At 47.7% G+C, this 27206-nt stretch overlaps 1 protein-coding gene and 2 long non-coding RNA genes across 3 annotated transcripts in view; 1 reads left to right on the top strand and 2 right to left on the bottom strand.

The window, feature by feature from the left end:
- LOC136320282 (uncharacterized) overlaps nt 1–27206 on the bottom strand; it is a 75139-nt gene that overhangs the window by 12919 nt on the left and 35014 nt on the right. The window lies entirely within an intron of this gene.
- LOC136320283 (uncharacterized) lies at nt 1380–3658 on the bottom strand. Its single transcript, XR_010728290.1, has 3 exons — nt 3045–3658; nt 2275–2336; nt 1380–2053 (listed from the first exon to the last, which is right to left on the bottom strand). It is a non-coding gene; the product is annotated as an uncharacterized lncRNA (long non-coding RNA).
- On the top strand, nt 11549–18354 carry IL21 (interleukin 21). Its single transcript, XM_066253475.1, has 5 exons — nt 11549–11946; nt 12053–12088; nt 16186–16338; nt 18138–18215; nt 18295–18354. Exons 1-5 carry the CDS (start codon nt 11800–11802, stop codon nt 18316–18318), a joined length of 438 nt encoding a protein of 145 aa, XP_066109572.1. The 5' UTR covers nt 11549–11799; the 3' UTR covers nt 18319–18354.

Raw genomic sequence — 27206 nt, forward strand, 5'->3', positions numbered from 1 at the left:
TCCCGGCCAGTCTCCTCTCTGCCTCTAATAACTGGGTCTCACAACGTCCCTGAGTCATTTCCCTACCATTCCTGTTGTTTGCAAATGCTAACAATGCTGCACCATACAGATCACAGATCAAGCACGGCAACTGAAAAAGAAACTACCGAAATTATTCTTTTAGAGTGATCATCAAAAGAATTGCTTTTCTGCAGGAAATTTCTTTGTAACTGCTCAGGCATTTGCCTAGCGTTCTGCTTGAGTGACCGCTTCTTTGTTACTGAGCAAATGCTTCTGCTGCAGGAGCGGAAACCATTCTGTCTGATCTAGGGTACACCTGCCGCCTCTTTGGGGTAGCTGTAACTGCAGGGACGTCGCCGTCCGCTTTCTAGAGCCTGCGCTGTCTGTTCTGGTGATGCTTCGGCTGGTGGGGGGGTCTCCTCCCATGCGGGTGCCACTGAATCTTCTATTGGCAAGAATCAGGGCTGAGTTGCTGACTGGTTGCTGGCTATGTCCAATTATGTTTCTAGTATGGGCCAGTAGTCGGTTATTGAATTCATTCATCCATTCAATCACCAATCGTGCATTCAGGCAACACCTGTCTATTAAATTTGTTTCTGTGCTGGGCTTTGTGCTGATCCCTAGGAAGAAAGCTGTGGGCAAGATGGTCACACAGAGTCTCAATACCACACCATGGTGGGAGGCAGTTATCTGAGGTGCTCCTGTCTCAAAAGGGAAAACATGACCAAGGAATTTAACCTGATATTATCAAGATGAATTCTAGTGCAGAACCGAATAAAGGAATTCCACCGACCAGCATGTTGAATGGCTGACATGGTTAATAACGTCATGATAATAACCCCGGTGTCGTTTCTTGGGTAGATGAAGCCACAGGTAACTATACTACCGCATAACTGCCGTATCTTCCTAGGGTTCTACACCAGTGTGTGTTTTACTAGCCTCCGCCCAAATTCATCGAAGTCTGGACTCTTTCTCCTGAAGCTTCAGTCGTACGATGTAATTGCATGGTTTTAATGACTACCAAGCTCTCAAAGACAAAAACCATTTTAAGGGCAAAGATGACACTTCTAACTCTTGGTACTCATCATGAAATCCTAAGTCCTCCAGGAGGAAGTGCACTACAGAAATTACGGCACGAGAACCCTGGGCGACTGGTAACCAAACCTCAAGTGCACAAGTGCCCGATCTTACTGAGTGTCCTTTCCACACATCCAGGCCAGCATGCTTTCGGTTTCTCAAGCACACGGGTGGGTGAGGCTGACCACATGCCTTCACAGGGCAGTGACCCGATGGCCCTCAGTGGAAGAGCAAACACACACAGGCTCTATCCATGTTTTCTATTTATTGCTTTCAACCGCAAGCCATTTTTATCTCTCAGAGGGGTGCGTTTTCACGGGAAATGCTGAATAACGCCTTCAAGAATCCTCAACTTAAAAAGATAAAGAAAAAATTCCTTGAAAGCAGTTTAGTCACCTTGCCTCCTAATTTTCAGAATGCTGTTTCATCTGCCAGTGACTAAGCTGTTGGAAAAAACCTCTTTCTGTTGTTATGTAAAGGAAAATGTGGGTGGAGGGGATGAGGTCTGGTTTGTGTCCACCTCCGAGAGAGGAAGAAGGAAATCTCTGCTCCCCCCAGGTCGGGATGGGAGGTTGCTCCGAATTCCACTTTTGGGGAAGTCCACTGTCAAGGTGATGTAAATTCTCAAGTAGCAAGTTGAGTCAGCGTGTTCCTAAGCCACAGACCTCTTAGGTGACAGGTGCTACACGCACGTCACTTGCCCGTTTGCTCCCCCGGGGCGACAGGGAGACCGTGTATTTTCCCCACCCCATGCACACACCAGGCGGAAGTGTGTTGCACACCCCTTGCTGGTCCTGTTCTTATTCATGTCTCTGACAACTGGGACAGTCTGTCATGAGTCAGAACCTGCTCCTCCTCCTCTCCTTGGTCTTCACTCCTGGGACTCCGGGGCGCTCACAGGAAACGACCACAGGGGATCCTTCTCAGCCTCCACGCTTCTCCTCTCTCTTGACAAGGGTGTTTTACCTTCCAGACTCTGTTTGGAAGACATCCGGGGTTGTCAAAGCTCTCCCCCACAACATTCCTCAAAGCTCCCGCTTCCCTTTAGTGGATACCATGGATCGCAAAGGCGGCAGCCGCCGCCCGACACTCTGCATGTCTGATCCACACAAGGGTTCCCCCCCACCCCGCATGGAAAGACAGGGAACTAACACTTAATGGGTCCCTGTGCAAGGAACAATTTCATCGTGGACTTACCTATGTGGTATCCTTTATAGGCAAAAACGTCCTTGCCGGCATTTTCATGGAGAGAGGTGATGCTTTTCCCTGGAAGGAGTTGGTCAGCAAGGGCCCAGGTGATAGAAAATGTACGGGAATGTAACAGTGATTAGATGATAAATGTGAGGATTAGGTGGCGTATTGTACTTGTTTGAATCTTAGTTGTCCTCGATTCTATGAGGCAGCCTGATTTCTGAGATATTAATATAAAATAATGCTGTCCTAGAATTTATGAAATACAGCAATAACTAAAAGACTGAGTAAGTGCAGAACTCAGAATAATGGCGGGCACGTCCATGTGCCCAAGAAACTGACCTGTAAACATCGGGGATCAGCCTGGGCCACCGCGCAGGTGGGGGCTTGCCGGCCCCAGGGCTTCCCTCTGGAGGCAGAATGGGAACACAGCAGGATCCCCCACCATCCTGGGCCCATGAGCAGGGGCTCTGTCAGTCACTTAAAAACCTTGACTTTCTACTGGGTAAACCCATCTTCCACCTAAATCTTCCACAGGGCCCGATGTGTGGAGCAGATAAGCGAGGATTTTCTCCGGTTAAAGCAGGGGGGGGGGCAGAGCTCCCCGTCTCCTGACCCTCCCCTGTAGGGCAGCCCCTCCAAGGATCCCTGTAAGGGCCACAAAGTCACTTTGTTGTCCTAGTTAAGAGAACGAGTCTCCTAAAACTCTTACAGGTGTTTGTCAATCACTTACTCCAAGCCCTGTCAAATTTCATTGTACTGAAATGTCACCTTACCTGTGGCACTCCACCCAGTGCCCGGGTGCACTGGTGAGCGCAGGGCACACTTTCAAGGACCCTGCTCTCTCCTTCCCCCACGTTGGTCCCCACACTCCTGCCCTTCTGCTGCATGTGACTGAGACCATCTTCTCCTTTCAAATAGGTCACGCGGGGCCCTCCTTGGGGCCGTCCGAAGGCAGACCCTGAAGCACATCGCATGTCTGTCCGACACAGAGCATTCTGTCACCAGGGACTTCTCATTCTAACATCTTCCTCAGGAAACCCTCCCTGGGTTCCCTGAGGACATGGCCACAGCCTGACCATTGTTATTGTATGTCAGTGACAAGTCCACGGGCAACCTCGTCTTTCTAAACAACCTCCTCTTCCTGGATTATCTGCAGAGGACTCAGCAGAACGTTCTGTGCGGTGTCTGTCATACACAGGACTGCCAGGCATGTTCACCTCCCTGGTGGCACCTGCTCGCTGCTGTGAGAGGACCCGGGTGCAGACGAACTGTGTGCTGAGAGCGACTGGCCGCGCAGAGGCTCTCCACCCCTGGAGAACATGGTGCTTAACCCATTCCACTCTGACATCTAGAGACTAGGAAGCCTTCCCTAACGAAACAATTACAATGAAACTATTCATGAACAAGAAACAAACAGATGAGTGGAAGAAAACAAAGCTAGAGAGAGAGCAGAAGGCTGCAGTGGACAAACAACGGAAGCGGGAGCACCCAGGGCGAGGAGAGGACGAGGGGGGGGAGGCACGTGGTGGGCTGGCCGGCTCTCCTAGGTGGTGGTCCTCTCTCTGCTGGATGACAGCCGACCTCAGCCACCTGGCTCCTTGCGTTCCTAAGGCATCCGTTCTAAGCACAGACCCGAGCACCAACCCACCAGTGGAAGTGGCTCTCTGAACCCAGCGTGAGGGTCAGGGCCGTGGTGGTGAGAGCCGGGTGCAAGTCAAGTCTAGGGCCAGAGCCCCATCCCCACCCATGGTGACATTAGAGCTTCCAGCTGACACATACACAACAGCAGCAGTACCAGGACCTGCGATGACGTGACTGCCGATGACCATGGGCCCGCCGTCTCCTAGTGTCACCGAGCTTCCATTCTGTCTTCACAGGCACGTGTTCGTTGCCTCCCAGAGCCCCCGTGGTGGCCGTCTGAGACTCCGGGAGCTCCTGGGAGCAGATGAGTGTACTTGTGTTCTCACTACCACGAGCAGGCCCAGGAAGCCTGGCACCCCAACAACACTTGATTACATACATGTAAATTACTTACTCATACTTTAGCCATTAAATTCTCAAGACAGCTGACTTCCTGACTGATTTTGTCCATGTTATTTAAGAAATATGGTGTTTTTCTAAACAGAGACCCTGGGCCTCCAGCGGGACGAATGAGGGGATCTCAGAGCAAATGAACCCTGAAACATGGCTGGAGGCAAAGATGGCAAAACTGAAGCTGCCCTCCTTGGGCACATGAAGAGATGGGGGAGTTCTCTGGAAAAGACAGGAATGCTGGGGACAGGGCAGGGGGCCAGGAAAGGGGAAGAGCAGACATGTGACAGGGATGGATGGACTCCATGGAAGAAGCCACGGGCTGAGTCTCCAAGGCTGAGCAGGGCCGTGAGGACGGGACACAGTCAGGGATCTGAGTGGACTCAACAGCACAGAACTCATGTTCAAGAGGAGTGCAGGAGTTCACTCACTTCTTTCTCTCCCCTTTTGTGGGTACAAAAGGCCAGGAAATGACCGTCCACCCTTATACTGGACCAGGGGGTCCGTGCGTAAAGCAAATTAGAGGCAACGAGGCGTTCCAACCCAGACTGGAAGCTGACCACTTAATTAACCCAGACGAGACATCCGTTTACATCCTGCACACCACCAGGAATAACTTTGCAAAAGGACTATGTGCCCTACCCCAAACCCAAGTGTCAGAAACATCCTCGCTGTAACCCAATCCCTTCCCAGGGTCTCACAGATTGTGCTGTCCTAGCCTTTGGCCCGGGCCCCACAGAGAGGGGTCAGGCTCTGCGGTCAGTTCCCCCAGTTGTGCCAATGTATCATTCAACATTTTTCTGAGTCTCAGTTTCCTCACCTGTAAGAAGAGAATCACAGGACTGCTCTACACGTTGTTGCTTTAAATGGCAGAGTATCTACACAGCACGTGGCCGGAGAAGCGGGGGCCTCAATAATTGTTCATTATGTTACCTTGTTCATTGATCCCGGGTCCTCTCCTGGAAGGAGAGCCCCTAGACCCCTCTGTTGGCAGCGTGGGTGCCTCCGGGTGGGACTCTGTTTCAAGGTAAGGACAGATCTCAGGGCCACCTCTGAGCCCACCGAGCCAACCTCCCGGTCTGGGTCTCCCTGCCTCACTTTGTTCCCAGGCAGGCAGGTAAGTCTGCTCTCACCGGCAGACTTACCATGCACACGGACATGGAGAAACCATGTTACAAGAATTCAGGTGAAACGGAACAGCACTAACACTGTAGCAAACATGGCTGGTGGACGGCTCAGGTGCCAGTCAGGGCTCTGCAGGGCCCTGTCCCGAGGGTGCTGTGAAATTGTGTATGTGGACGTAAGAATTCTGTGTCACAGCCCACTCTGTCTAAAACAATGGTGTTCGGTACATCTGCGAACCCACTAATGCAAGGGCCATTGTCTACAAACTGATTAAATCATGCTCAACCACACATGGAGTATTATTTTTCAAAAAATATGCCGCTAGCCTGGTGATGCGTTCAATGCAAAGTCATTTAAAAGCTCTCCTGAATTCAGAGTTACCCCCTTGGCATTAGAATTCCTCAGGTTAAGAGGAAGACTAAATCGATTCCTACCATTTACTCTTACAGAAGGTGAGATATTTTTTGATATTAAACAGCAGTTCCTTCCAATAAAACATAAGATTCTCAGATACAATAAAAAAACTTATGGCAAAAGACACAGAACATGATTTCAACATGTTTAACAAACATATTGTTAACAGAATGAAAGCCCTTACAAGAAGATTAGAAACAGCCCCAATAGCTGGGCCAATAATAGGAACAACACTGTTCACAGAAACAGAAATACACCGATAAAGGTATGAAACTATACTAGCTTGACTGTTGATCAAAGACGGACCAAAGATAAACGAACTCTCCGCCTAAGAATTCTGGCAAACGTTTAACATATTCATGATGTGTTGGCGAGGATGAAGGAGGAGGGAACAGGCTCTTGGTGGGAACACAGACCGGTATGAGAGGTGGGTGAGCAGTTTGGCAGTTCCTGTTAAATTTTTAAAAGGATATCGTCTTTCGCTGTTTAGAAAGTAGAATGTGGGGTAGTGATCTAAGAGGGATATTTTTCACGTGTGCTTAAAGAGACAGAAGTTTAAGGATCTTCACGGCAGTGTTGTCTGTAGGAGACGAAAAGGGAGAACTGGGTAAATGCCGACCAGCAGGTCGGCCTCACCACGGACTCTCACTCCACGGACTCTCACTCCAGCTGCTTACACGCAGTGGCTGGGCGGGAATACTGCTGGAGCTGCTGTCTCTGACATACTGTTGAATGACAAAGGAAAGTTGTAGAATATGTACGGTAAGATTATATTTTTAGTTAAACCCCCACATTTTTTTTCTACACCTACTATCTCTAATATGTCTTTTTCAAGCCATTTTTTTTTTCTCCAGGTCTCATTCTACTTCCTTCCAACCTCTCTGTCCACATCTATTCCTCTGTATTGTTGGACGTACATGAGAACAGAGTCGAGAATGATACACAGTGAACTCTCAAACATGTCCCCAGGGAGTGAAAATCAGACAGAAAAGGGAGCAACTTTTATTTTTACTTTCTACCATGGCATGTTCTTTGAATTCTTTGTTTTGTGACATGTGTATAACTTTTATAACGATAAAAATGCCAAGTAGTGATTTTTCCAGAAATGATCATCATTTCTGGAAACAGAAAGAAGTGCCCAGACTGCACTTCTTTCTCGAGGGCAGAGCGAACAGGATCTCTTTGATGGTCAGCACTGGACAAGAGGCTGGGTGGGCTCCCGGAGTGGGGTCAGCAGGAACCTGGCTGAGCACCACGGACCTGCCTGTCCTCTCCCTGTCTCCTCCATGCTTGCTGCCATGGGATGAGGGACATCCAGTCTCTAGTGTCACTGATGAGTGTCATGGTAGCCTAGAGACAGCCACCTGTCTGAACACCTTTGCTGTGCAGGAGTGGTGCATATCACATAACAGCTTAGCGTCACTCTGAGCACTGGAGGCCCCTCCTCCCAGAGTGGGCCACGCAGACCACCTGCTTCTACATGAGAGGCCAAAGCGCGTGGAAACAGGATCGGAGCACATGGCACGCAGTGGTCCCGCGGAAGGGCTGTGAGGACAGGGCCAGGGAGCTGGACACTGGTCATACCCAGCACAGTTCCACACCTGGCCCAGCTGTCCCCTGGCACAACCGTGAAGTGGCAGTGTCCTGTCAGACATCAGCTCCTCTGCCCTGCTGTCCCTGACTCCAGGACACACCGGTTCCCTGGCCCATTCCTATCCTGAGCAGGTGGTCTATAAGACAGTCCATTAGAAAAAACTCTTGAAATATGTCCATGAATCCCCTTGGGTAGGTGACTAATGTTTCCCACTCTCATGGGGACAACCTAGGGTCTCATCCAGGAAAGAATACAGGTAGCAGACCCAGCACCTGGCCCCACGGTACCCAAGTTACCCAGGAGTTGGGTGTGGGTGCGAGCAGTGTGCTTGCCGCACGCCAGCAGCTTCTGGCCAGAGCCGCCTCTTGGTGTCCCCTGTGCAGAGTTTGGGGCTGCCCCGCCTGTGCGCAGACGTGTGCACGCACTGAACAAGCACGGGGCGTGGGGTGGGGGGGCGGCGGACCTGAGCTCAGATGGCCCGTGTGCAAAAGTAGGAAAGAAACAGTTTGCTTTTCATTTGCCCTCCCTTCCTCCATCACCCCCTTTTCTCTCTGTCCTTAAGAATAAATCCTTCATTCTACTCTCCTTCGTCACCTGGCCCCAGAGAGTTGCGGTGCAGGCTTCAGGGTGACTGCTTCCAGACAGATTCCAGGGGGTTCTGCTCTAATGTGACCTGCTTTCCTAACAATCACTGTGCAGTACAAAGCTGCACAATGGCTATCGCCAAGCCTAGGGGGGGAATGGGACTGGGATTGGGGCCCCTCATTCAAAATCACATTAAAAGAGATGACAGGAAACTACTAAAAATGACAGCTATTTGACACATGCTAAGTGGTTAAGAAATACACAAGTACTACAATAACGATGGCACTTTGCCTAGAAAAAGACCTGCAGTTGCCTCAGGACGGTGAGCTTGGGGAGGGCTACAGCTTGTGAGGCCCCCCGGGTGGAGAATGCACTTCTCAGTGTGGATGGCTGGGGGCAGTGGTGGTTGGGGCGCGAGCTCCCCATGCATCTGTCCATGGCGGGTCACTGGCATGCGGGTTCTGCACTCACCTGGAGTCCCTCGCCGGGGACAGGGCTCAGAGGCAAACACAAAATTCATGCCATACCCAAACGGTCTTCTGCTGTATAAATCACGTTGAGTAAATTCTCACCCTCAGTGCAGGTGTCATGGCAGGACAGACTGGCGCTAGGTGACAACAGTAATTAAAGAGAGGAGGAGGCTAGGAAGACGGGAGAGGAACGCACTGCAAAGCGGTGGTGAGGTCGTCGTCTGTAAGCAGAGCCAGAGCCCCTGGGGCAGCCTGAGCTTCCTCAGTCCCCCTCTGAGACCTGTCCCAACATAGCAATAAACTCCACTGAAAGGCAAATCGGGCTCTATGATTTTGAAACATTCCGCCAACCCCAAGCAAAGCCGCCTGAGCTCTAGGAAGAGGTTGTGACGATGCACACCATCCTACATCTGGACCATCGTTCCCCACACCATGTGGAGCGAAACCAGCCTCACCTCCTTCTCTTCCTCAGGGATCTTTGTTGCTGCCCCCTACCCCAACCACCCACCCAAAGGCCCAACAAACAAAAACCCAGCCGTGGCTGGTTCTCCCTTATGTCTGCTCCCGTCTCTCCCACCTTTTTTCCGAGAGTAAAGATTCCGTTCCTAGGTGCACTGCTCTCCTGCTGCTACTGTAACAGTGAGCACCGGTCAGGGGCGCAGAACAAGGCGGAACGGGCTGCCTCCCCTGAGCTGGCTCCTTCTGGGGACGGACCCGCTGTCCCCAGCTTCTGCGGGGCCCCATCCTGTGGCCCCAGAGCACGCTGTGCTAGGCTCGTCATCACACCTCTGACTCCCACTCCGGCCCTCCGCTCAGGGGCCCCCTGGACACCCACCAGCCTGGGGCACTCTCCCGTCCCAGCAGCTTTCTTTTAGTCACACCTGCAAAGATTCTTCTGTGACCTGGGAAGGCAGCAGGTCCAGAGGTTCCAGGAATTAGGATGGAGGCATCTTTGGGGTGCTATGACTCAGTCTACCACACCAGTGATGATACACACTGCTCACAAAACTTAGGGGATAGTTCAAAATGAATAGGACGTGATGAAAAAAAAGAAGTATTTGATTTTTTTATTTTATTAAACAAGAACATCAGAAAAGCAAACGACAAGTCAAAGAAAGTTGTTGGATTATGCAAATGAGATGCAAAACCATCTTTGATTTCATGGGTGAAAACGCACTGTACAAAAAGCTGCAAGTAGAGTGTCTGTACGTTCCCTGATCCCCTGACTTTTATGAGCAGTGTATATTCAAAATGCTTAACAACTGATATGCCACTTCAGGCAGCGGGTGTGATGCTCAGGAAGGTCTTCAGTCACTCTGCTGGGGCAGGACCCTGGAGGGGAACAAAGCCAGGCGCCCCTGGGCACAGCACAGGAAAGCCATGAGTAGGTTCCCAGGTGGTGGTGCTTGGGCGGAGCGATCTCTCTGGGCCGCACGAATGGCTTTCCACTTGTGCCTTCTGGCCGAACACCGCCCTGCTGTGCTCCCCATCCCATGGATCCAGCCGGCCTGTGACCTCCCCTCCCACCCTGGCCCGCAGGCAGGAGCACACAGATCTGCTGGGACGGCAGTGCGCGCTGCACTTGCCTCATTTCACTCAGAATGTCTATTTAAGCCGCACCACAACCCAATGATTAAATTCTACGCTTAACTTTCCTTTTGCGAGAACACCGCCAGCATCCTACGAGCTATTAATTGTCAGGGCCTGGGCTTACACCCCAGCACTGTGCTTTAGACTTTGAGCTCTTAACCACTGTGGTTAGTGTCTTAACGAAGACTCGGTTAGGCACATAAGGGACGCACTCACGGAGACGCTGCAGGCAGTGCTGCGGTGCCAGGCGGTGACCCCCAGCCCCGACCAGGCGCACCTCGGAGGCCCGCACAGAGCCCTCCCCTGTGGAAATGAACGGTTACAGGGAGGACTTCTCATTCACAGAAGATAAGAAGTCTTATCTCTCCGTTAGACCAAACCTGAACACTCCTGAAGAGACAGTCTATGATGAAAAGATTACAGTCAACCTTCAAAGCAAACCAAGTCTAAACCAATGTATCTCAGCTAGGTAACATTCTAGTATAAAGTATGGCTGTAAGCTGGTAAAGAGATAGAGGAATAACTACGCTCCCCAGTCAAGAGGTGTGTTTGTGAGACCTGACGGGCACCAAGCTGCCTCTGGCTGGAACATTCTATCCAGTGTCCTTACATGGGCAGAGTGGCAGGGACAGAAGGGGCAGAGCTGGGAGCAGGACAGAGGAGCTGGGCAAGGAGCAGGACAGAGCCATGCCTGGACGTGGAGTCCTTCGTTAGCTTCTGCCTGGTCATCGTTAGGAAGCCCGTTCATACCAGAGGAAATAGTATCTAAGAGATAAAAGTAACACTACACAAAGAGAAAAAAGAAATAAGTTATGAGTATGTTTAATTCTGTTTGAAAAAAAAAAGCCAACAACTTTGGTTTGGAGAGGAGTGTTAGCACTTTTCATTCTTTTAACTGAAACATTGTATAGAAGAGATGGTCATGAGAAGGTGTTTTTAAATGAAGGCAGAGTGAAATCTTGAGTGAATTTCTGCACAGTCCCTTAGAGTCATCTATTCTGCGCATAGGTCAGCTGGCTAAGCAAATGACAGTCGCCGCTGAGAGGGGTGTCATTGGAAGAGGCTTTGAGGAAGCGGTGGGAGCCAGTTCTACTCTGAACCCCCTTCACCTGACAGGGAACCTACACTGGTCTGGCTAATTTGGAAAATATCCCTGATATTTAAAATTTCCTACCCTTTCTGATGGAATACTGGGTGATTTCAGTCAAAAGGCATAAAGATTACCATAAGAAAAGTCTTAGGAGAAAGCACTGAGGCCACTTTAGTCATTACTGAAGCGCCCTATGACTGTCAGAGGGAACAGGTGAGAGGCCAGGGGAGGCAGAGAGACAGAGAAAGATCAGAGTGTTGTTGTTTACTCCTTTGAAGTCGGGTGCACCTACTGTTTACAGAGCACACTTTGCGACTCATGCTACAAGCTGGAATTCACCCGTGCCTCCCCTTCCTGTCTGAGATGCCGATGGAGCACATTCGTGGGGTCCATCCATCCCTGCCCCCACGCGTCAGCACACGCACACCTCGCCAGTGGAAAAGAAAAAAGAGTTACTCACATTCATCCACTTTACAAAGATTTCCAAGCGGCGATGGGAGGGCTCTAGCTCTCCCTGAAGGATGAATAAATACGTCGCTCTGCTGACAACCTGGTCACAGTCAAACCGAAGTGAAAACTGAGACCAAGGTCTTGCTCGACTGGCACCTCTGAGACCCAGTCCTGGCAGTATGCAGGGGACACTCATCTGCCTGCTGGTCATCTTCTTGGGGACGGTGGCTCATAAGTCAAGTCTCCAAGGGCCAGATCGCCTCTTGATTAGACTGCGTCAGCTTATTGATGTTGTTGATGAGCTGAAAAATTATGTGAATGACTTGGTAAGGCCATACTTGTCAGAACGAAATTTAAATAATATTCTTCAATTAATACAAAAGGAGTTTTTTGACATAAGAGTAACTCAGAACTGATTTTCTTTTGCTCTAGGACCCTGAGTTTCTGCTAGCTCCAGAAGATGTAAAGGTAAGACTAGTTGAATTTCTTTGTGAGGATATATTTGATATGCTTTTAAATCCAATTAAGAAAGGCATTAACATAATTGCTTAGGAATATACTTAGTTTCAATGAATTTGGAGGTTTAATAACTGATAAAATAGCTCTTTCTATTTTGGTCAAATATTCATCAATTTACCAACAAGCCAACCAATAAAATGCTACATAGCTTATAAAATATATTTTTATCTCCGAATAGCTCTAAGAGTATATCCAAGTAGTACTGATGAGACAGAATAACAAGACTAGAAAATAAATCCATATTGTGATCAGTTTCTGAGCAATGACCAACTAATTACATTTTAAGAGCCCTTGTGCATGAAAGTTCTTGAGCCCTCTAGTAGACCTAAGATACCGTAAGAAGCAGAATTCACCTTTTAATAACAAGAAAGGAAAGAAAGAAAGAAAAAGAAAAAGAAAGAAGGGAGGAAGGAAAGAAGGAAAGAAGGAAAGAGAGGGAGGAAGAAAGAAAAAGGAGAGAAAAAGAAAGGGAAGAGGATGAGATGACGGGAGCAGCATGGAGGGCGGACAGGAAGGCCAGCCAGTGGAATGGAATTCCCATGTACTGGCCTCTGTGAGTCTCACCTTTGGCCTTCGGTGAGGTCTTTTGAAAGAACCATTTTGAGCAACTCATCCCATTCTCTTAAGCCATTTAAATCCACTGGGTCAGGGGAAGAAGAGGTCTAGCATCCAAGTGTGCTGTGTCCTTACTTAGTCTTCAGGTTTGGTACCTTGAGGATATATACGCAAGTGGGGAAGTGTTTTCACTGTCACAGACCTTTATAACTGCATAAATTAGAATAACTATAGAAGTGCTACCAGTAATTGGGACACTACAGAGGGGGACACTTACAAAGACACATTGCAAAGAAAACAATTACTGTAAATGCCCTATGTGTAAAAGTGTAGAAAGTGAATGAGTCACAACTATTGCTTTTCTCTAAAATTCACTCACTTGCTCTGAGCCTAACCACTCTCATTCACTAGGCCCTTTTCTAATAAGCAGCATCTAAAATGAAAGTAGCAAATTCAGTTTATTGGAAAGACTTTTCCAATAAGTAAGAATTTGTCTTAATCAATGTCCTAATTATCAATACATATAACATGTTCCAGCATCTCATGCCTTTTGTTTAACTCCTGGGGCTAGAGTGCTTTCTGGAGTCTTTGAGCTGCAGCCTAGAACTTGCAATATAAGAAATAAGAAAGAAGGCCCGTTTTCTAGCCTGAGCTGACCTAGTGGGTGCTTTTTTTCACGAGTTCTGTTAAAGAGAGATATTTTTAGCTACCACCACAGCGCAAGGGCTTTGTCTCAGTGACTCTCTGTGCAGTTCTGGCTGTGAGGCCGCTGGGTGACAGAGTACCTAAGATTGTAAGCTCTGCCAGCAGGCTGACTCGGGCAGGAAGGAAATAATTCAAGGCCACTGTAGTGTGATCTCAAGTTTTCCAGGGCTAGTGTCAAAGCAGGGTCTATAAGAGAGTTTAGGAGAATAAATTAATTTAAATTTTGCAGATGAATCTTGCCATATAGTCATGATCTCCGATTGGCCTCAGCAGGCATCTTTCTTTCTCTTTCTCATCATAACCGATGGTGCTGAACTGGTGGTGATTCTGTCTGCTCCCCCACCCTCCAGACATCTGTCAATGTCCAGAGAAATATTTGCCTTTCACAGTTATGTGTGTGTGTGTGTGTGGGGGGGGGTTCTATTAGCACCTAAGAGGGGGAGGCCAGAGATGCTTCTGAACATTCTAGATGCACAGCCCTGACAATACAGACTTCCCAGCCCGGAGTGTCAGCAGGGCCTGATCTGAATCTAGTTTGTGTGTGTAACAGAGGTTATTTCGTTCAATTAGCAAGACTTCCCAGTGTGAATGGCTGGGGCTTTCAGGTGAAAAGTCAGCTGTAAGGCAACCATTTTCAAATAGTCAACTGTAAAGTGACCAAGCTGTGTGCACCTCCTTGCGAGAGCAGCACTCGCTGACTGGTCTCGGGCTAAGGACGGGTGGACTCCGCGAGAGGAAGGTGAGACAGCTGTGTCCTGTGTCTGCGTCTCGTGTCTTCCTCTGTTAAGGGAGGAGGGGACAAAGCCTTGCTCTGCTGGACACAGCACAGGAAAGCCACGCTTTGGCCCCCAGGTGATGGTGCTGCACATGAACTTAGGGTCGTCTGGGAAACTCCATGGGTGGAGGGGGGGGGGCCCTGCGGCTGCCTGGAGCTCAGTTCTCTCCACGCCCCCTCTCCACCACCCTCACTGCAGCTGGGGCATCCTTACAGCTGCTGCAGGGCGGCAGCCCCTCTACCTCTCTGAGGCTGCCCCTGCTGTGCATCTGCAGTCAGACCAAGCGAGTCCTAGCGCCAGCCATGCTGCTGGCGCCCGCCCTGCTGCTCGCAGAAAGCACCAGGCCACAGCCCATGGTCCGTGGACACAGGGAGGGCAGCAATGTTGTCTCAGGGGGGCTTGCTCGGTGGGGCCCCTCTCCTTCTTTGAAACCTGATTTTCTTTCAACACACACGTAAATGTTAACTCAGCAGAATGGGCCTCTGTGAGAAATGCTGGTTTCTCAGATCAGCGCAGATGAAGCAGTTCGCGTTTTCAGTTTCAGCTGGAAAATTTACCTCTTTAAATATGAATATTATTTTTTTCCAGTAAGTTAAGCCGGTTGTGGTCAAAAAGAAGAGAAAAGAAAAAACCTCCAACAAACAAGAGCATGTGGTTTTCAAGGAAAAAAAAGTGCTATAATGAACATTTATAAATAGTTTCTATTAAATAAGCATTTTGGCAAACATGGAAGGGACACTACCTTGCCCCCACGACAGGCGAGCAGCTCGGAGGGAAGGAAACCAGATAAGCTGGCTTTCGGCTTGTGGCTGCGTATGCAAAGCGAGCCCGTGGGGTTGTGTCTTAACCATGCATGTTATTAATCAACATCCATATTGGGTGAGCAGATGGGTTGGAAAATGAAAAGCAGCCTCAATGCTGTTTTCAGCTGACTGTCCATGGGAGAGCTGGGCAGCACCGGTAAGTGCGGGTCCGCCCACAGGAACCTGAGAGGGTGAGGTTTCTGGTCCACGGCCGTGGTGTCCGCACACACTAGTGAGACGGAGTTGCAGCAGGGTCGAGGGGTGCGACAGCGTTACGTGCCCTTCTTGCCGAAAGAAAAAAGAAACTTGAATACAAGGTCTTAGGGTAGCATTAAAATGCTTTCAAGAGGTTGGTATAAACTTTGTTCTTCTGATAAATTTCCTTTTTTTTTTTTTGCAATTTCTAAGATTTTGACTTATTCACTAGTCGCTAAGTATTTAACTAAAACCAAGAGCCACGTTCTGATCTCCACTCTGTCCACTTCTCTGTCCTCTGAGATGACAGCTTCCTGGTTCTCTCGCTGTCTGAGGGATCCTCTTCCTTCCCACCAGCTGGGCAGGATGCCGCCTCTGTTCCCTGACCGCTTGACTCAGGCAGAATCCTACCCGATCTGACCTGAGAGTGTGGACAGCACTGTAGAAAAGCTAAGCATGGTGGCCAATGGCGAGGGTCTGAATCTCAGATGAGGATGCAGGTGCCCAGGTCCTCTCCTGGCAGGAGGGGCTTCAACGTCTTCACTTACTTTGTTGACTCTGCGGATCCTCACTGGGACCCGGACTCGGCCCGGTGTTGCGCAAACAAGGATGCTGCGGTCAGACGCTCTCGTGCACATCACAGAGTGAAACAAAACACAAATGCAAAGACTCCAGATCAGACGACAGCATAGCTCACATGAGCGGCTGCTAGTCAGTGTGACTTTTAGAGCCTCGTAATTCAGAAAACGTGCTCTAAAACCAAACTAACTCTCCTATACAGAACAAATTCCCGCCCACCACCCAGACCACCAACACAGATGTGTGGAGAGCGAGGCTTGCCTCCTCTCTGCAGCCCAAGGGCTAAGTGGGACGCGACGCCATTCCTCGGGTCTGCTGAAACGAATGTGACTCGAGGCAGTGCCACACACAAGTAGATAGAGAGGACTGGGAAGAACATGTTTCCTTGCTGAATACCTTTTATGAAGTTGTCCACAAACTATTTCTCTTTCAGACACACTGTGAGCGGTCGGCTTTCTCATGTTTTCAGGAGGTTCAACTCAAGTCAGTGAACGCAGGGAATAACGTGACAATTCGCGCATTAACGAAGAAGCTGAAGAGGAGACTGCCTCCCGCAAGTGCAGGGAGGACGCAGAAGCAGAGCCTAGTAAGATTGTTACTTGTTGCCCATTTTATCTGTGCTGAGTCAGTGTATCTAACTCTCTCTCTCTCTCTCTCTCTCTCTGTCACACACACTCACTCCTATAGCCAGAGCTGCAGGGCTTTCTGCCAGTTACACTTGATCTACTGGGTTGTTTTGAGATGTGAAGTCACTTCATCTAAGTCCACACTTGAAAGTGCCCAGAAGCCCAGCTGGACCTTGGAATGGGCTCGAGCAGCTGGAACGAATTAGTACAGCTTCCCACAACGAGGGAGTCACTAGGCAGAAGGCGCAAGTGTGACTTGGGAGTTTCCCTCTCGTTAGATGGTCACATATAACTTGCAGTCTTATTACAGGCCCTGGATCCTAGCTCTCCTACAAGGAAGAAGACAGCCTCACAGAGACCAGGGGAGTCTCACACCAGGCCTTCCTCTCTTAGAGAACAACTTTTGCCCGGTGCGTCCCAAGTTCATATTCATCGAAACGCCTGGGCACTGATGTTTGGCTAAAGATTTTCAACAGTCCCTAGTTTGGGGGGAGGACCCTGAGACCCTCCTGAATATCTCTTGTTTTGCCAACTCATGAGCAATGCAGACACTCTCATGAACGATTTAAGTATTAATCAAAACCAGTGGAGAAATACATATGATAAATTTATCGGTTCTCTTTCCTCCAAGGAATTTCACAGGTAATTCAAATGAAATCTTAGTTACATTGTCAAAATGATTTTTATTTCCTTTGGCTGGTCACCTGGCCCGGTCACAGTGTAAAAATGATCCTCTCCAACCTTCCTCAGAGAGCAAGGAGCTGTGCGTGTCCCTGAGAGCCAGTGTCAAAGTCACAGGAAACGGTAGTGAGCTGGCAGTGGGCTTGGACAAGTCCTTCCTCTGATAGAAGGGAAAATGACCACAGAGAGGCCAAGTGACTTGTCCCCTATGAACAGTAAGCGCCAGAATGAGAACCAGCACTCTGTCCCCCTACCTATCAGTCAAGCATGCTCCCCACACCCTTGGGCCGGCACTGCCAAAGCCAGAGACCAGGCGTGGGGCTCTCAGCAGGAATGAGGGTGAAGTGTGCAAACCAAGAAATAGTTTCCAAAAATGAGATATAAGTGGACGATACATACATGAGATTGTTCACTCTCCCTGTAATCAGGTAAGTGAAAATTAAACTGAGAAAACCCTATTTATCCAAAAAAAATTTCTAATTACCCAATAATGGTAAGAATGTTCTATGTGAATAGAAGTAAAACTTTTTACAATGTGTAACAAAAGCCTTAAAGTTTGCATCCCTTTAATTTAGTAATTCTACTTCTAGGAATTTACCAAATAATAAACAAAGGTGCATCTGAAAAACTATTCGGAGCTGTTCTTTGAAGCACAGTATAAAGTAGTGAACTGTTAGAAGCAATCTAAGCATTCAAAAATAATAACAGTTTAATCTTATGTTGGAATGCAAAGCTACCATTGTGAATCACACTTTCAAAGAATATTTAACACAATAGAAAATGCTCATGGTAGGTTAAGTATAAAAAAACAACAAATTACCAATCTGCCTAAATAACATAAATGCAAAGAAAAAACTCACTGGCAGGGTATATATCAAAACTTCGCCGAAGTTAACCCTGCGGATAGGGAACAACTGGTTTTTCCCATTATTATTTCCTGAACCATTTTATGCATTTCTCCATTTTTTTCACTGAATATGATCTTATGTCTCTAATTGGAAAAAAAATGTTAAATTAACATTTTATTCAATAGGAAACATGTTTTAAAAAAGAATGTTACTTTTTCATTGATTTCTAGACGTGCCCTTCATGTGATTCCTATGAGAAAAAAACACCCAAAGAATTCCTAGAGAGACTGAAATCCCTCATCCAAAAGGTATCATCTGAATTATATTTGATTTCCTCCCTCATCTTTCTCCTGTGTGGAGGGGACTCATGGCACACTCTTCCCACAGATGGTCCATCAGCGCCTCTCCTAGAGCCCCACGGGACACGGCGGTTCCTGAGGACCCACCTTGCAGATGGACACTAGATGACGTACTCTAACACTGCGGTGACTCACTTCCAGGCATTCCACATGGAGGAAGGCAGTAAAAAGTAGTGATGGCGGAGAGGCTCAGCTAAGTGTTCAAAGTCAAGACTAGCTCCCCCTTGTCACTCTGCGATACTTCAGTGTCACCCATGCACTCTGCATTTTGTCCTTGAAAAAACTGTCTACTTGTTAGAATGCCCATGTTCTAGATATATCTGTGACCTAACATGTTTATACAACTGCCCAGCTATCCCATTTCTTAGGTGAGGAGAAGCCTAAAATTTTTAACTGAAAGCAGAGTTTGGGAATTCATTGATCTTATGTTAACTTTGATCTTGATTACCACCACAAGAATGAAGTCTCTGATAATAATAACTTAAAAGTTGTACACTTTCATTCAAGCTGAAAAATATAGAGGCATAGGGTTGAAACGGAAAGTTGAAGTCTTTAGTCATTTAATGAAATGAAAACTGAGTGTTTAAAAATGTATATTTGAAGAGTTTACTTTTTATCTCGGAATGTCTAACATATAAATACATAATTTATCAATATTTATGTACCAGGAAGATATCTTTACAAGATGGCTACACAAAAATGTCTTACTTCCTTATTGGGATTTATCAAATATTTAAATACTATAGATATGAATGTATTTATGAAATAGACTCTTTTAGGTTTTTTTTTTCTTTAAGTGGGTTTCATAGTACCTTTCTGACTCAAGTTCCCTTATAAGCTAACACTTTATGCTTGTGGAAATGACAATTAAAATCTATAGGGGGACATCCTTCAGGTGGTCTTCTGGAACCAAAATGAATTTTTAAAAGTCTTGTAGCTAGCTAGCATTCCTGTGAGATCATACTGTGGTTGCCTGGGGGTGAGCTGTTACCTCCAAATGCCCGTCTCCTCCTTGCTTTCTTCCTTCCTTTTCTTTCTTCTCTTAAAAGTGACAGACAATTTGTGTTTCATGCTTCACATAAGGCAAACTCTGTCACCTGTAGAAAGTCAAAGTCGGGGTACAGCTGAGGCAGCCAGGGCTCCTGCCCTCACAGAAAGCAGACTCGGGTATAAACATGCCCGCTTCCCCGCCACGGGCAGAAAAAACCAGCACCCTGCTCTGACTGCCAGGTCATGTAGACTCCAGCAGTTACTCAGGTAGAAAGGTACAAACTCTAGGAGAAGAAAAACTTCACTGGAATGTTATAAGCTATTTGAGAACCTCTTCCCGTTAGAATGGCTGTGCGTGTGCAAGAAGATGTTGTACTGGAAAGGCTTTATGCTCCGAGAAGTGAAAGGATCTACTCGAAGGTGTTTTAAAAGCAAGTACTTTTAGAGTTCTAAAAGGTGTGTTACGAATCAACGATCTCATCAAACCTCCATGGAATGTTTTATCATCAGAAATGAGGTGTTGTGTCTTCAGATGCTGTGACAGAGGAATCCCGGAACGATGACGCTGTGCATCCTGAGCCCCCTCAGCGTGCCATGGCCCCTGGCCAGGTGGCTCGGGAACACCAGCAAGCAGGCGCAACGTTGATCCCAGCAAATGGAGTCTTGACTTCTTCTTTCTCGCTTTCTAGTTGTTGACTTCTCTGACACTGTGATTTGGTATTTAAAATAATGTATTTATTTTGGTGTGTTTACTGTTGTAAACACATAAATCTCTGTTCTAATCCATTTGATCAGAGATTCTACCTTCACGATAGAAATAATTTCCTGGGCTGAGAGCGTGCACTAACCTGAGGGCAAAGACTTGGGCAAAGAAAGACAGGCAATGTCCCGGGAGAGGCCAGGTGTCGGAATAACCGAGGCAGCAGTGCCACCTGAATGGCTCCACCCTTGGTGTTGAAGACTTAGCCAGCCTTCCGAAGCCCCGAGGTTGACCCACGGCATTACTGTTCGCCCATGGATGGTGACACAGGAGACCTGAAATCTGGCTGGCTGTGTCGCTCACTGCAATTTTTGGGGTTTCCATTTCTTATTTGTAGAATGAGGTTGTTGGATTTAATTTCTAAGGTCTATTCTGCCCTCCTCTCCTTTCTTAGAGCTTTATGTGTTCTATGAGTTGCTAAAATTCTATAGGAACATCTGACCATAGTTCTGAGTAAAATTTTCTACTGAACCTGATGTTCAGTTGATTGACATTATTTCAATACGATTTGTAGCAACAGTGTGGGAACAAGGAAAATGTTCTAAGAAAAAAAAAGAAGAAGAAGAATAGAAAGCATTGTTGTAAGTCACGGGAGTTCAGGGAAATGAGTCATGATATTTACTATTTTAGCTGAAAGTGTCTTCTGTGGACACTTGCATAAAACTATAGCATTATTATCTCTATTATTGCTCTGTTGTATTGACATTTGCATCTGAGAAGTTAGTTTTAATATGAACTATGTACTTTATAACTTAATGATTATTTATTATATATTTGGTTTTAAATGTTTATGTTCATGGCTTCTTATTTAAGACCTGGTCATATTAAATACTACCCAGTCAGTACAACCATCTTTTGTGATTCCCTGGAAACCCTTAATTCAACCATCTTAGCAGAAAATAAAATATGATTCCTAGTTTCTGGAATTTATAATTTTTACATGTGTATGCTAAAGATGATCTTCTCGCCTTATGTATTTCACTTCTGTTTCCTGTCCCTTCTTCCTCTAGGGCAGTGGTAGTCAACCTGGTCCCTACCACCCACTAGTGGGTGTTCCACCTTTCATGGTGGGTGGTAGCAGAGCAACCAAAGTATAAATAAAAAGATAGATTTAACTATAGTAAGTTGTTTTATAAAGATTTATTCTGCCAAACTTAGCGAAAATCCGACATAAAGTACTTGGTAAGTAATTATTATTATATGCTTTAACTTGCTGTAACTCTGCTTTATAAATTTTATAAAGTAAAGTTACTTCCCTATTTTATAAATCACTATTACTGTGGAACGGGTGGGTGGTTAGAAAAGTTTACTACTAACAGAGATACAAAAGTGGGCGGTAGGTATAGAAAGGTTGACTGCCCTGCTCTAGGGCACCACACCTGTGCAGCCCTTTCAAATGGGCGGCAGGTCCGGGAGGACCTGAAGATACTCTTCCCAATGCCCATTACTTTTGAGCCAACCTCCCTCTTCGCTTGCCTGACCCCTGACTTCTTATTGACCACTGTCATCTTATGAACTCTCCTCCATGTTCACTGATGATGCAAGCACATTCTTTTCCTTGAATCCAACTTTTGCCACCAACTGGGTGACTTCAACGCCCACGATGAGAATTCCACCCATGCTATAGCTTCCCAGAACCTTAATTGTCTCAGTTGCAAATGCCTGCATCTTTCCTCCCATTCCCATCTGCCAGACTTTACCACCTAGACCCGCTCTCTGTCTGAGATCTTTACATCTATGAAACCACTGCCTACTCCTATTCCATCGGTCCTGAGATCTCATCGAACAGTTTGGCCTCCCCCACCACATTCCCTCTCTTTATTATTCCCCTCTGCCCCTTGGAACCTAGTCCCCTCTGCCCCTTGAAGCCTAGGCCCCTGACCAACCCCTTGAACCACAGATGCATCAGCGCACACAGCACATTGGGAAGCTGCTCACAGACTCCCTGCCTAGCTCTTCTGTCTTGGTTCCCTCATGGAGCTTTAGACCCTGGCTCTGGCCCCTCACCTTTGGGGACTTTTTCAAAGTCCACTATCTGGCTTACTGGAGTCACTTTTCCACGTCACTCTCAGCTCTGAACACTCACCTGCTCTCAACATCTTCCTGCTTCTCCTCCAGTCCACAGGTGAGCAGGGCATGACCTCGCCTCCCATGGCGGACAGAGATTTGACTGTTCCGAGCCAAGCTCATTGCAAGAATAGTCTACACCTGTGTCTACATCCCTCACTTCCTACCCACTTACCAAACCACCATAGTCTGACTTCTACCAATCCCACAGCCTACACTGCATCACTGAAGCTGCCCTTGCCCTGGTCAACAATGACCTCCAAATGACCCAACTCTGAGAAGTGTCTGAGTCCTCATCTCAGTTGATCTTGCCATGACTCTTGCTACTTTGATCACGCTTCTGCCCTCCCTGGCTGTGGAGACCACACTTCCTCCGGATTCTCCCCTCCCGCTTGGACTACACATGCACGGTGTGGCTAGCTGTTGCTTTCCTGTACCCATCCCCCCCCTTGGAAGTGGATGCTCCTGAGGACTCTATCCTTGGTGACCTTTTCACTTTAAATCTTTTCCCTCAACCATCAGATGAGTTCCTGTGCTTTAAACACCCTCCTGTATGTTGCTGACCAACTCTATAGACAAAGGCTAATTCATTTATCTGCAAATTCCCGGACCCATGGACCCACCTTCTCCCTGGAGATTCCCATCTCTGTCTCCCCGGCCTGGCACCTCAATGTGCCAAAATTGACCTCATCGCTGTACCCACGTTCCAGAGTGTCTGTCTTCCAGTTCCCCCCAGTCTCAGGGAGGGGAGTACACTGCACAGCCTCACAGACTTTGCCTGCTCTCTCCTGCACAATGACCAGGTGGCCGGCGGGCCTTGCTGCTTCCCTCTCTCAAGTTCAGCCTTTCTTGTCTGCTGCCCCTGCAGTCGCCTTAAAGCCAGCTCTCTGCAGCAGTCGTAACCACTTCCACTTTGGTGTCTAGCCTCTTGCCTCCTCTTCTTCCCAGTCGATCTCCATGTGGCCACCAGAGAGAGGTTTTATAAAACCTAAGCCTGATCACAAGGTTCTGTTGTTAAAACCCTGCCCTCTCCTTGGGATGAAGTGTCGGCCCACAGCAGGGCGTGCAAAACCCGCTGTCCTGTGCTGCGCTCAGCCCCCGGCCTCTCTCCACCTTCAACTTCACACTCTGGCCGACCCGGCTACTTCTGGCTCCCTGGGCCCCACATGCTGTCTCACTGCCCTGTGCCCTGTACCCGCGGCAATCTCACCCAGGAATGTCACCCCTCCACCACTCCCTCGACACCAGGAAGACCCCCATGCGTCTGTCAGCACTGAAGTCAGTTATCACTTCCTCCAGAAGGGTTTCCATCACCATCTTTCCCTCTGGGGAGCGGCAACCTCTCCCTACTTTCACAACTCGGTCATTCTGTGATTATTAGACAACGCAGTGTATCTGAATTGACTGATGGCTATGTCTGTTTCGCTCTCCAGAACGTAAGCCCCTTGGCAGAAGGAACTGCATGTTGCCGGCACGGTGTGTCACATACGGTGGATAACATAGTATAAAATAAACGTGTATGAAATTGACTTGAACTGCACACAAACTATGTGATTTATTCATTGGAATTTTCCTTGGTATCTTTCTTCTACACATGACTCCAATGATCACAAAGCCAGTGATAATTGCCAGCTGTTTCCAAAATATCACTACTCATCACCATCTCCAGCTTCCACTTTGTCTGAGGCCACCACAGTCTCTGACACTGATGACTGTGACTCGTTCCTAAATAGTTTTCCTGCTTTTGTCCTGGTCCCCTCACCAAAATCTGTGTGCTGCAAAGCAACCTGAATAACCCTTTAAAAAACTGAATCACCTCTCAGCTCAAATCCTTCCAATGGCTCCCGCCCCATTCAGAGCAGAGCATGGGTCCTCCAGGGGCCACCTGGGGCCAGCCCCTACGCCCCTCCCTCACCACTGTCACCTCAGGCGCACTCTTCGTCCTCACCCCGCCCACACTGTTGCCCTCTCCCTTCTCTGTGCCCCGGGAATGCTGCCGCCTGAGGCCTCTGCCCTCTCCAGTCCTTCCATCTGGAGGGGCTCCTCTGCCCGATGGGCCCATGGTCCGTACTTCACCTCTGTCCTTCGTGTCCACGCTCAACGGTCACCTGCCACTAGGTTCTCTCTGATGACTGCTACATTCTACATCGCAGCTCCCCTCCAAAAGTGCCCTGCCTCCATAGCACTTACCACCCCAGACATATATATCTCAGAAATTTATGTGTTTGCAGTCTCTGTGAGCTCAATGTGGGCCAACATGTGGTCTGATCTGCTCACTGCTGTAGCTCCTGGCACCCAGGACAGAGCCTTGAGCCCAGAAAGAGCTCATCCAGTGTCTGTAGGAAGAACAGGTGGGTAGTGGTTGGCCGGCATCGGAGCTGTCCCCCGAGGCACTCAGTCTCGACACCCGGTCTGGTCTGCCTTCTCTTTCTCGTGTTGGGGTGCACCACTGCTTTTTCCTTTATAGCTTCTCCTTGATCTCTGGGGAGTGTGTATTTTCTACACATTTTCCCCCATTTTCTTATTAGATGTAACTACACCTCTTGTTTTTGACACTGGCCTTCAGCAATCTAAAATTTGGAAGATTAAAATGGAAACATTATTCCACGTAGCATTAAAATTTTAGCAAAAAAAAAAAAAATTACACATATTTTTTCCTAAGGCAAGCTTCTGGGTTTCTGTCCTCTGTGGTTTTTTCTGGTGGGTAAAATGTCCTGATGCCTCCTGATTTGACAGCCAGGAGTCTTCCATGCTGGATTCCGTCCCCCTTACAGAAACAGGAAATTCAGAGCATTCATTAGGAGTTTCCAGAGATGCTTTGCTCTGCCTTCATTCATAATCAGATAGTCTTTTCAAAAGGCTTCCTTACATGTTTCAAATTATTTTCTCTCTTCTACTTTCCTTATCTCTCCTGAATTCCCTCCTCCCTCCTGAGATGGTCACAGGCAAGGAAGAAATTCCATAGAAGGCGAGAGGCGGGGGCGGTGCACAAGTGGGGCAGACGAGGGAGCGATTTTAAATAGGAAGGAAACTATGCTCCCTGGATTCTTCCTCGCTTTCAGGGAGGTTAAATGCGAATGACATAGAAGGTTCACAGTATTGCCATGGTTACTAAGAGATGCTCGAACAGAGGACTCTTGGAGATGCAGTGTTGGAGTGGACTCCAGTTCAAACGAATTATCTGACAGGTGTCAACAAATTGGCAAGCGGTACTCAGCCCTCGCATGCATCATTGTCATCTGGGGACCTTATGAAAATACCACTGGATATTTCATCAGAATTAAAATGTCCTGGGCCAGAATAAAGGTGTTTTGGGAAACTCTCCAGGTGACTGTAGAGTGATCCAAGGTCATGCTGACAGAGAGAACAGGTCATCTCAAACCTGCTCCGGGGGCTGTCAGCCCAGGAGAGAGATATGCACCAAGCAACTGTGAGTGCATTCAAGTCCTTTTTCTAAGTCTTTTCCTCTTTGCAACAATTTAGTTCTCTCTGAAGCCCTGACAACAAAGAGAGCACCCAAAAGATGTGCTTACCCTTTATAACAAAAAGATAATGTTGGAGCTATTTCAAGTATAATTGATTACTTGTTCACAAAAGGAAAAGTAGACTGTGGAACGATCATGTAGTAGAGTTCACGACAGCAATAAACAAACGGACAGTAGCTACGCGGCTGGATCTCAGAAACCATAGAATGCTTAACAAAAGATGCTAGACACAAAAGAATACATACTTTATGATCCCATTTTTATAAAGTTCCCAAACAGGCAAAACTACTAGCACAGCTGACCCTTGAACAACAGGGCACTTAGGATCACCGGCCCCCACACAGCCAACAATCCTCATATAACTGTGACTCCCCCCAAAACCTAACTCTGAATACCCTACTGTTTACCGGAAGCCTCCCGACATCAAGTTAATACATTTTTTGTTATTTTGTATATATATTATTCTTATATACTGTCTTCCGATAATTAAGTCAACTAGAGAAAAGCAAACGTTTTTCAGAAAATCGTAAGTTGTGAAAATACATGTGCAGTACTATACGGATTTATTGAGCAAATCTGTGTGGAAGGGAACCTGCACAGTGAAACCCACGCTGCCCCAGGTCGGCTGCATGGGCAGGCGGGTGGCGGTCACCCTTGGAGGAGAGGAGGAGAGGACCTGCGACAGAAATATAGTAATACAGCACTTTGCGACCCAGAAGGAGGTGATTATTGAGCTTATGATGTATACCATGTTCTCCATGTATGCTATACTTTAATAAAAAGTTTAAAATGAATAAGAGAAGACGTGTTTCACAGAAATCCTCTCTGTCAGAGGAACAGAGCACGGCACTCCTAGAAATACAGAAGCAGAAGGCGTGGAGAGGGCGGACAGGCAGCCGCCAGGGGCAGGGCACAGACCCAGGGGAATCCCAGCAGCTGACATAAAGGAAGATTCTAGGCTCTGATACGTTAGTTCACACTAGCACCTTTACAATCATCTTTTTAAACGGGCTCTGACCAGGTTACCAGCTTTCCATTACCCTGAGAGATGACTGATTTGGAGAAGAAAAGTTTGTGCCACTGTGTGTTTGTTCCTTATCATCTTCATTCACGCAATTTTCCAAATCGAAGTTACAAAAGAGAAGAAAGAGAGAGACAGAGACAGAGATAGAGAGTCAGAGAGAACCAGTAAGCATCCCTCCTTGGTCGGGTTTTCCCCGTAGAATTAGAAGTAGAAATGCCACCATACGACTTCGACTTCTGCTCTGAAGTTATCACTACCAGTGCATCGGAATCTGTTACCTGACCCGGGTTGTGACCTTGAGCGGTCCATTCATGGTGGGCCGCAGGGAGCATCGACCCCTGGCCTTAATTATGATTGGTACCCCTTAATTTCTCAACAGAAGGTTTTCACTGGGTATGTCCTTTTCAGAAGACACGCTTAAAAGAAGAGGACATGCCGCCCCCTACTGACAGGACACAAGCACACACAGATGCCCGAGTCTAATGTCAGGACCTTGTCGCCTCCCCCGCACCCGGAGAGACAGAGACAGAGACATCAAGGGGACGAGAGTAGGGGTTTTTTCCTCGGCTCTGTCAGTCCTGGACTTCTCTGGGACTGTTCCCACCGCTGCGACC

The sequence above is a fragment of the Saccopteryx bilineata genome, chromosome 1, assembly GCF_036850765.1.
Source record: "Saccopteryx bilineata isolate mSacBil1 chromosome 1, mSacBil1_pri_phased_curated, whole genome shotgun sequence".
NCBI classification, from domain to species: domain Eukaryota; kingdom Metazoa; phylum Chordata; class Mammalia; order Chiroptera; family Emballonuridae; genus Saccopteryx; species Saccopteryx bilineata.

Bases quoted from the DNA above. Each gene is read 5' to 3' on its own strand.
- IL21 (XM_066253475.1), top strand. From the start codon at position 11,800: ATGCAGGGGACACTCATCTGCCTGCTGGTCATCTTCTTGGGGACGGTG. The intron at 12,089-16,185 runs GTAAGACTAGTT...TTTCTCTTTCAG, and splicing joins TAGCTCCAGAAGATGTAAAG to ACACACTGTGAGCGGTCGGC. The intron at 16,339-18,137 runs GTAAGATTGTTA...ATTGATTTCTAG, and splicing joins GGACGCAGAAGCAGAGCCTA to ACGTGCCCTTCATGTGATTC.